General features: G+C 39.4%; 2 protein-coding genes across 3 annotated transcripts in view; both read left to right on the forward strand.

Moving 5' to 3' along the window:
• The first annotated feature begins 255 nt into the window (after positions 1–255).
• gnb3b (guanine nucleotide binding protein (G protein), beta polypeptide 3b) lies at positions 256–4,355 on the forward strand. Its single transcript, XM_046058743.1, has 8 exons — positions 256–324; positions 915–1,060; positions 1,537–1,600; positions 2,092–2,248; positions 2,388–2,454; positions 3,215–3,416; positions 3,534–3,750; positions 4,204–4,355. The coding sequence occupies exons 1-8, from the start codon at positions 256–258 to the stop codon at positions 4,308–4,310; spliced, it is 1,029 nt and encodes a 342-aa protein (XP_045914699.1). The 3' UTR covers positions 4,311–4,355.
• Positions 4,356–6,873: 2,518 nt separating this feature from the next.
• Positions 6,874–10,031, forward strand: part of tpi1a (triosephosphate isomerase 1a) — a 7,251-nt gene continuing 4,093 nt past the window's right edge. Inside the window, exons 1-5 of one of the 2 annotated variants that reach the window (XM_046059590.1) lie at positions 7,000–7,118; positions 7,776–7,842; positions 8,151–8,274; positions 8,563–8,662; positions 9,166–9,283. In XM_046059590.1, the coding sequence (XP_045915546.1) occupies positions 8,570–8,662; positions 9,166–9,283 (211 nt within the window). In that variant the 5' untranslated portion in view covers positions 7,000–7,118; positions 7,776–7,842; positions 8,151–8,274; positions 8,563–8,569. Of the gene's footprint in view, positions 7,119–7,775; positions 7,843–8,150; positions 8,275–8,562; positions 8,663–9,165; positions 9,284–10,031 lie in introns of both variants that reach the window. The other variant, XM_046059589.1, reaches the window with a different exon arrangement.

Below are 10,031 nucleotides of genomic sequence, written 5' to 3' on the forward strand. Positions count from 1 at the left end.
TTACATCAAACTGGAGCCACATTATTCACTAAAGGGAATTACTAGCTTCAGGAGTTGTTGTGCTGACTTGTACAATAAGTCAAATTTGCTGTATATGTATAAATATATAATGTGTATGCAAGTAACTCCAATCCATCACTGTTCACCAAGAGCAAGAGTGAACTAATTATTTTGTCTTTTTTTTCTTCTTTCCTTCCCTGTTTTCACAGTGACAGTTTCTTTTTCCGTCAGTAACATCCCCTAGCAAACGTCGCCATGGCAGCTGAGAAAGCTGAAATGGACAAACTGAAAAAGGAGTGCGATGGCCTCCGTGCACAGATTGAGGTGAGCGCCTCATGCAGGTGACGCATACAGCATTTCCTGTTTAAGGTTTCTAAAGTCAGTGGAAGCATCATGAGGTCCGATCACAACCAAAAACAGCACTGTTTTCACCTTTGTAAGAATGTATTTCAATATGAAAGGGATTAGTTAGCTTAAGAAGTAGGAGAATTTGTATGATATTTTTCATACTGTAAAGAAATAGTACATTTTTATGTTTACTTGAAAAATCCAATAAGCAAAATTGGAGATGCATGTTTTTTCTACCACTTGTACGACTAGGCTGTAGCTACGGTTACTGACCTTCACTACTCAGTACTGTAACTGTGCCCTATTACTAACATAGAAATACTATTACTAGTACTAATACTGCTGCTATCACTTTCACTAGTAGTACCACTTTTCCTCATGCCTTTAAATAACTTACAACCACACAGGTGAACATGAAAACAAGCCTGTGTAACATATAATAATTCACTCAACTTGAAACTGCAGGTTAGAAGGAAATTTAGGGGCCTAACCAATCCAAGTGTTGTTTACCTTCCTAAGTCTTTTCTTCTTTCTCCTCACCATGTAACGTCCTGTGTGGCCACCAGGCGGCCCGCAAGGCTGTGAATGATGGCAGCATGACAGCAGCAGGAGGTAGTGCGACTCCAGTAAGCCGAGTCCAGCTGAAGCTCAGGAAGACACTCAAGGGTCACCTGGCTAAAATCTATTCCCTGCACTGGGCAGCTGACTCCAGGTGAGGATGCATAGGTTTTGACTTGACTTGTCCTAGTAGGAAAAAGCGCAGACTTTATAAGGTTAGAAATGTTGTGACAGTGAGGCACAATACCAGGACCCTGAAATTAATTAACTATTATTTTTTAATCATTTACCTGTACTTTTCCTACTGTGACATGTCAAAGGGCTTATTACACAATATTTCTCAATGATCTCAATGGTTGAGTGCTATTCCCTCCATTCCTTAGTCTGGATAAGGCAGTTCAGGTGCCACCTAGACAGGAGTCAGTTATCCGTGTCCACGTTAGCTACCTCACAGACAGAATGACAGAAAGCACCTCTACATGCTGTAAGAGATAAAGTTAATTGCTGAGACTGAACGATGCGCACTAATACTGGATTTCAGTATCACCGGCTCTACTAAGTCTTCATTTTAAAAATATGTGGAGATTTAAGTCATCTTCAGACACAGTGACTCTGTCCTCTCTCTCACAGGCAAATGGTCAGTGCATCACAGGATGGCAAGCTTCTCATCTGGGACACCTTCACAGGGAACAAGGTAAGATCACAGTACCTGTTTTATATTAAGTCTGTATTACAAAGGTCTTACACACAGAGTTTATGGTGTTGGTGCAGAGACATACTGACATCTTGCTAGTGTTGCACAAGGTCTCTTGGTACGTGGCAAGAAATGTGACTTTATTGATGAATTAAATTTAATAGAGTTATCATGTTTTTGATAGTGAAAGGAGTTGAACTTAGCCTAGGTTGTGGTAGTTTAGCCTTCCTGTAGGAGCTCCTAATCCTCAAATAATTGGATTTCAGTGGGGAGTAAAGTATTCAAAGATGGTTTAACTTCTGTTTCTACCTTGTCAGGAATAAAATCATGGTGAGAACATTGACTGGTTTTAATTTTATGCCACAAAAAGTTCATTTTTAAGGATATTGATACCGGACAGAAAATATCTGCAACCAGTGGCTACATGCAGCCATGCATGTAAACATTTGAAGGAGGTTGTTTTTCAACGAAACAAAATTTCTGCTTCCCAGTTGGTAGCTGTCCCACTAAAGTCAGCTTGGGTGATGAGTGTTGCCTTCGCCCCCTCTGGTAACCTGGTGGCCAGCGGTGGTCTGGATAACATGTGCACAGTGTACAACGTCAAGGCTGCCAGCCCCAAGACCCTCAGGGAGCTGGACGCACACACAGGTGAGGATGGCACCTGCACCATTTTGCCTCCCTAAATGGCTAAAAAATGTGCTCAGGGAAACATCAAAATGAAGTTCATGTCACAGAAAAGCATAGTAAGAAATTAAGTGATGTTGAAAAAACTATTTCTCCCACCCAGGTTACCTGTCTTGCTCCCGTTTCCTTAGTGACACTGAGATCTTGACAGCATCCGGTGACACCACCTGGTGAGTTTTTCATTGACGACTGTCTGCTACAGCAACATACTTGCTCTGTGAATAAGTGTTGTCCTTTGAGAAATTTTTTTTATTTATTTACATTTTTTACATTATTTGTTTTCATGATGGCATCCCCGAAGTTTTGCACTCATTTGACAGACTGCTGTTCTGGTATCCGTCTACGTAGATAGGGACCATTATTTGATTCAGCCAATCTTGCATGAAGCAGTCAAGTCAGTGTTCTAATATAAGGAGAGCAGACAGTCACACTCAGTGCTGCAGAATAAAATAGTACATTTTAGACATTACCCTACATTTGATTCCTGCATTTCCAGGTGTTAGTTGAGAAAATTCAGTTTTTTGTCTGAGCAGTGCTTCACCAACATGTTTCCTCTTTACATAATGTATGCATTTAACACATGAAGAAATACGAAATAAGATACTGTGCGTCAACTAACAGCTAACGCTATGGAGCTACTTATTGGCATTCAATTGGGTCCCTCAGGAGGGCTCTGAAAAGTAACATTGAACTAATCCTGGTATTGCAGGTTAGCAACAGAGGTCTTGTGTCTTAAATTACTTGAAAGTCAAGGTTTTCATAGATTAAAAATTTTGGACCAGATATGACATTGTCACAACAAAGAGCCCTGATCCAAAGACGTCACACTCAAACCAAACAGACCCAAAGATAATCAGACTGGATGCTTTCATTCCTTCTTTTCCTTGAACTCCTTCATCTATAACGCACTTCCTAACCTGTCCTCTCCAGCTGTCTGTGGGACCTGGAGACTGGTAAGCAGAAAATCATCTTCACCAGCCACATTGGAGACTGCATGTCTCTGGCTCTCTCCGCCGACATGAATACCTTCATCTCTGGAGCCTGTGACTCTCTGGCCAAGCTGTGGGACCTGAGGGAAGGAACCTGCAAGCAGACCTTCTCAGGACACACCAGCGACATCAACGCCATCTCTGTGAGGAACCCACTAAGCATCACACATACCTGAAATAATATAACCTTTATACCAATTACAAACTTGTGAACGGTGGTGTAATAAAAACACACCGTTCTTCGTCTCTCCCCACCTCAGTATTTCCCTGGAGGAAAAGCCATCATCACAGGCTCCGACGACTGCTGCCTCAAGATGTACGACCTGCGCTCCGACCAGGAGGTGATTACCTACCAGGACACCAACCTGAATGCTGGCGTCACGTCTGTGGCTCTCTCCAACTCTGGCCGCCTCATCTTTGCCGGCTATGATGACTTCAACTGCCACATTTGGGACTCACTGAAGGGAGAGAAAGTTGGTGAGTTGGGTTTATATATTCAGGATTTGAAGATAACACAAGGAAAGAAGCTGAGATTATAAAATGTTTTCAAGGCTAATCATCATGAAAAACATCAATAATGAAAGTATTAAATTCTCACTCTTTATGTACCTGCTATGTTTTCATTGTTTCATAAAAAGTTTAAATAACTTGCAACAGGTAGGTGGCGCTAACGCACTGTATGTTTTTTTCCCTGTCCTCTCCTTCCCTTTCAATGTTCTTTTCATTGCTTTTCACCTTTCTTTACTCTTCTCTCTTGCCCATGCTCCCTCCTCTTCTTTTCCCTTTTTTCCTCCTTCTTTTCATTCTTTCCATTCCCTCACATCTGTTTCCATTTCTCTCCTCTTTGTTTTTCTGTCTTTATGTTCTTTTCCTTTCCTTTCATTCCTTTCTTTTGAATAATGTCTCCTCTCCTCTCCTCACTTCCTCCAGGTGTACTGTCCGGCCATGACAACAGGGTGAGCTGTACCGGCGTCCCAGAAGACGGTATGGGCGTCTGCACAGGATCCTGGGACAGCTTCCTCAAATTGTGGAACTGAGGTGTCCTGGCAGAGGAAAACATTGGAAGAGGGAAAGGAAGAAGGGGAGAGGAGGAGGTGGAAAGGGGGAGGAAAAGAGTGAAGATATGGAGGAGAAGAGGAGGGGGTGGGGACTAGAGACAAGTGAGGTTGGAAGATATTTGGTGCAGATGTTTGGGCACAGATCTTCCTCTCTTTCACTCTCTCTTTCTACTTCTTCCCCATTCATGAATGCAAAATATGAGAGGTTGCGAGTGAGTCACGTTGTATAAATGGCATCAGGTAAACAGTGCACGATGCATCACGCTGTATGTACAAGGGAGGTTTATTGTTGTTGAGATGAACACTAAAAAACTCAGAAAAATAGCACATTATTCAAAAAGATAACGAGCAGAAAAGAAGCTCTAACTGAGAATGTCAATTAAACGCATAGATTTTTGACCATAAAAAAAGAAAGAACACTTAAATATTGAAAAGAATGCTGTAGGATTACAGATTTATTTTTATTGTCTTGGACCTGTAAAAGAGCCCGGCACTTCTTTAGATGAAATACTGATATCAATATATTTGTATTTTATAGTTTTAGGATGGAGAGTTGATGTACAGTGTGTTTTTTTTTTGTTTTTTTTGGGGGGGCTGCATAAATCCTGAGTTTATGTGTATGGTAGAGCTGCCATATTTGGTCGCCTGCTAACAATCAGCAGACTTTGAGCCAAGACGGCCGCTGCTGTTTCCCCGTCTCACTGTGTTAATCTGATGATGTACACAGACGAATAAAGGTTTGAGGTTGGCGGTCGGAACTATGAAACACTCTGTAAAGACCTGTAAACTTTATTTTACTCCACTGGGTTCAGCTGCATTTTGTAGTATATTTACATTTGTGCAGTTCCTCTGTAAAAAGACAAATGTTTGTTGAAAATCTTTCTAATAAACATAGAATTCTGCATTACCACCATGTCAGAGTCCACCTGTTTGTGTGTGCTAGTGTGTACCTTGACTAGAAAGAATTACATTCATGATAATTTATTTTCTACACGTTCAAGTAAAAAATAAAATGTGCCCCTGCTGTTGCAGCTGTTGAGCTCTGGAGGACAAGTGAGTCTGGAGGGAAGTTTCATTTGTTAGGTCAGCTCATATCAGCAACATGACTCACACCTGTACACAACATCAGGGGGGACATACAAATGTTGATGCACTTTGTCATTCTATGGGATGGACACCAAAACCTCATGTTTACGATTTATCTTTTGGATTTTTTCTAGTATTTTATTCTGTCAGAGTTGGAACATCATGCAAATTGTAATAAAAGAGAAACATCATACATCATTCTGTGATTTGAGAGATTTCAGCATCCTGGAAGTTTGTGACAAAATCTAACAATTGCTGGATATTTTATTAACTGATTTCAGTATTTTTAGGTTATTATATATGTTAAATGTTGTAAATGTGTCTATTTTATGCCAAACAAATATTAATTATAAATAAATGCAGTATTTGCCCACCAAAGGTGAGGAGAAGGTTTTGACAATAGCATTTAGGTTTAAAATTTTACTTAGGTGAAAGTACAAAAGTATTATTAAAATATACTTAAAGTACCAAAATACTCATTCTGCAGAATGGACCATTTATGTTACTGGATTCATATTATTGACGCACTAATGTGTTCATCACTTTATTGTTTAATGTGGAGCTCGTGTTGATTACTTTATATACAGCTTAGTAGTTTGTGAATTTCTTCCCAGAGACCAATATTAGTGCATCATAATGTATTTGTTGGTAATATTTTGTATTATAAATCTGAATCTGCAAAGAAACTGTAACTAAAGATGTGAAAAAAATATAAAGTAGCAGATAATGGAAATACAAGTAACTCAATACTGTGTACTTAAGTACAGTAATTGAGTAAATGTACTTTCTATCACTGTTGACTTCCTCAGAGCAACAACAGATCATTAACATACACGGAAAACAAAGTGCACAAAATAATACATTTTTCTGTGACCATCAAGCATTTCTATTATATATATTGTTTTAAAAAATGTAAAATCTTTTTTCTTGGGTTTTACCTAGTAATCAGATGTGTAATTAAAATGTTCTTTTATTTCACTTTAATGGGGTCAAATCTAACCTATGCATACTGTTACAAGGGCATATTTACTGTAAAGCTCAACCATTTGGTGGAGGCTCATAAATAAAAACCTGTGGTCGACTGACAATCATCAATCATTGTGTTTATGCCCAAAGTAAGTAAGAAATGCGTTATATTGATGATAATAAGAGAATTTCCATTGATTTAGGAGTGGGTGGGGCCATTAAAGTGTTGACTTTTATTTTCATGAATCATTTATGACTAGTAACTAGTAACTACATCAAATAAATGTAGTGGAGTCAAAAGTAGTATTCTTTCAGAAATATGGTGAAGTGGAAGTTTCAAGTACAAAAAGGAAAATACTAAAGTAAAGAACAAATCACTGTCAGTGCAGAGGGAGATTTCATCCTTCGTAGAGGACAACATTTCAACAACAGGTGGCGGTAATGCACCATAAAGCTGTTTAACTCTGAACAAGAAGAAGAGGGACGTTGGCCGGTGTTGGGTTTTGATATTTCCGACAGCACCTGACGTACACAGCAGCCAGAGTCATCCTGCAGCTGAACTGATCCTCCGAGACCTCAAGCTTCACTTCTCCTCACCGGGTACCTGCCACCATCAGCCGGTCATGGCGCTCCGGAGGTTCTTCGTGGGAGGAAACTGGAAGATGAACGGGGACAAGGAGAGTCTGGGAGAACTGATGACTACGCTCAACACCGCCAGCCTGCACGACCAGACCGGTAACTGAGAGATTAGCGTGTCTGCAGGTTTATATACAGCCGCCTGCAGATTAGCTGTCAGCAGGGTTTGCAGAGCAGAGATAAATAAGAGTAATCGATCAGGCCACACAGACAGAGGGAAGATGCTGCTGCTCAAATGACACTGTGACATTGGGGGTCACGTGATCAGGATGAGTCGCATAAAGGCCTCTGACGTGTTTGTGTAACGTCAGTGGTGGACAGTAACTAAGTACATACACTCAAGTACTGTACTTGACTTTACTTTTAAGGTACTTTTCAATTTACTCCCACCAGTGGTGGAAGGAGTATTCAGATATTTTACTTGAGTAAAAGTAGCAATATCACAGTTTCAGAATCATGTTTGTTATATTATTTATTGAAGTAGTGATGCATAAATGTGTACATCATTTTAATGTTGCAGCTGGTAAAGGTGGAACTCATTTATAACTTACTGTATACTGCTGGGTAGCTTTATATCAATATTATTCAATTATATTTTGTGTTAATAATCTAAATCTGCAAAAGTAACGTAAGCTGTCAAATAATTGTAGTGGGGGAAAAATATAAAGTAACTGGAAAGAAAATACTCTACTTAAGTACAAGTACCTCAAAATTGTTCTTAACAAATTTTCTTGTACTTTCTACTCCACTCCACAGATATATACACAGTGTATCTGGGCTTCTGACCCCAGTGTCTTGGGGCCCCGTCATAGATCAGCTGTCTGTGAGTTCTTATCATGATGGATTTAATTCAATCACTTCTACTCCCCAAACTATATAACAAATATTTAAAAGAAGAGAAAAGAAATGACAAAGATCACAGACAAACAGTGCATACTTTTACTTAAGTAAAGGATCTATCCCACTACTGCTTATCCTGACACTTAACATTGCAGTTTTTATATTTTCTTTGTATATACCAGCATCAACGTTGGACTGGAAGGAAAGAAAGAAAGTCTCAGCTCAGACATAGATGGAATTAAAGTCATGATGAGCTTGAAAGCAAACGTACACTTTTGGCCTTATTTTCAGAGGTGGTGTGTGCTGCTCCCTCCATCTACCTGGACTTTGCTCGGTCTAACCTGGATCCCAGAATAGGTGTTGCAGCCCAGAACTGCTACAAGGTGGCCAAGGGAGCGTTTACAGGGGAGATCAGGTATCCCACAGTCTCTGAATGAAAACACTCGTGAACTATTTATGATGCATCCTATTTATTTTACTGTATAGGCTGATGCATATTCACATAACTTTATGTAATTTAGGATATCGTAATAGAATTAAATCCTCACATTCACAGAAAAATATGTAAAGACATTAATAATTTTAAACATGTAAAATCCAAATAAGATATGAAAACAAAATTCAGATTAAAGAAGTGTCAGATTTTGTACATCACACGGACATGTAATCCTCTGCGTCTTTAACATATTTCCTGTCCCTCCAGTCCGGCCATGATAAAGGACTGTGGGGCAGAATGGGTGGTCCTGGGACACTCTGAGCGCCGTCATGTCTTTGGGGAAGGTGACGAGCTGATTGGCCAGAAGGTGAGACACTTTGTCCCGCTGTTTTTTCACTGGCTGACTCGTGTGTTTGGACATTGTTCAGTCTCAAAACACTCATCTAAAAATGTTCAGTAGACGTTAGCTTTGGAAAATGGAACAACAACTATTTGAGTAAATAAAAACAGGAAGTTGCACATGAATATGGAATCTGTGCATCAGAATTATTTGTGTGGTTACAGGAAAAAATTAGCTTCTGGATGTGAATTGTGAAACAGTAAAAGATACTCCTTTATGTATGTTGACTGTAAATTGTGGTCCATTTTATTCTGATGCCAGCAGCCTCACCTGCAAATGTTCAGCTTCAAACATATTAATCTGAGGTTTGCTCCCTTCAGCTGTTTGCCTTTATAGTCAAGCCGGGCAGTCTGAAGCTAGATAATTCCACTACATTTACTACGTTCATTATTTAGGTGAATTAAAACTTGTCTGTGTGTAACATGTTGCACATATCAGGTAAAGGATCTGAGTCTGTGGTTGATCCTCAGGTGGCTCATGCTCTGGAGAGCGATCTGGGTGTGATCGCCTGCATCGGCGAGAAGCTGGAGGAGCGGGAGGCAGGCACCACAGAAGAAGTCGTCTACGCTCAGACGCAGGTCATTGCAGGTAAAGAAAGGAAATAACAAAAAAAGTTTTTACCTTTTTTATTTTTATTATTCTATATAATTTTTCTTTTTTCTCTTGGTACTTTTTCTTTTAAAATTTTCTTATGTGTATGTTCATTATTTTCTTTTCCCTTTTCTTTAACTCTTTTAATTTTTAAATTTATATTACAGTACATAAAAAATATTTCCTTTTTGTATTATTATGTTAGTCTTAGTCGCAGGAGTTACTGTTTTGCTGCTGATGAAGCAAATTCATTGGGGTTTTTTTGTTTGTCGCTTGTTTCACACCAAAATACATCTTTTTTTTTATTTTACTTCTTTAGTTGAAAATGATAAAGATTAGAGGTCGACCGATATGGTTTTTTTCACGCCGATACCGATACCGATCTTTTGAAATCCGGGTCGGCCGATTTATTTTGGCCGATATTTGCTTGGTTTTTAACCTCTATTTGCACCGAACTGAAGCACAGAAATCCGCGTTGATATTCGGTGCGGTAGATAACGGTCGTTAAGGTTCCAGTGCCGTATTAGCACCGGGTCTGTCTGTAGCTACCCGTTAGCAAAGCAAAGCCAGTCTGTTACTAGCCTATAGTGCGTTGGTCTCTTTTTTATTACTTATTTCTCTGCATTGAGTGACAACCCTCTCAAATATAAGACACACAAACAGAACAAATAAAAGTCTCAGATTCACTCTGTAATTGCAAAATTATTGCTTACTTATTGTGACATGATAGCAACTCTTCTGTGAT

The sequence above is a fragment of the Micropterus dolomieu genome, linkage group LG09 (genome assembly GCF_021292245.1).
Source record: "Micropterus dolomieu isolate WLL.071019.BEF.003 ecotype Adirondacks linkage group LG09, ASM2129224v1, whole genome shotgun sequence".
In the NCBI taxonomy this organism is placed as follows: domain Eukaryota; kingdom Metazoa; phylum Chordata; class Actinopteri; order Centrarchiformes; family Centrarchidae; genus Micropterus; species Micropterus dolomieu.

Excerpts from the sequence above, each read along its gene's own strand:
- gnb3b (XM_046058743.1), top strand. The coding sequence starts at position 256 with ATGGCAGCTGAGAAAGCTGAAATGGACAAACTGAAAAAGGAGTGCGAT. Across the intron at positions 325-914 it reads GCCTCCGTGCACAGATTGAG|GCGGCCCGCAAGGCTGTGAA; the intron begins GTGAGCGCCTCA and ends TGTGGCCACCAG. Across the intron at positions 1,061-1,536 it reads CACTGGGCAGCTGACTCCAG|GCAAATGGTCAGTGCATCAC; the intron begins GTGAGGATGCAT and ends TCTCTCTCACAG.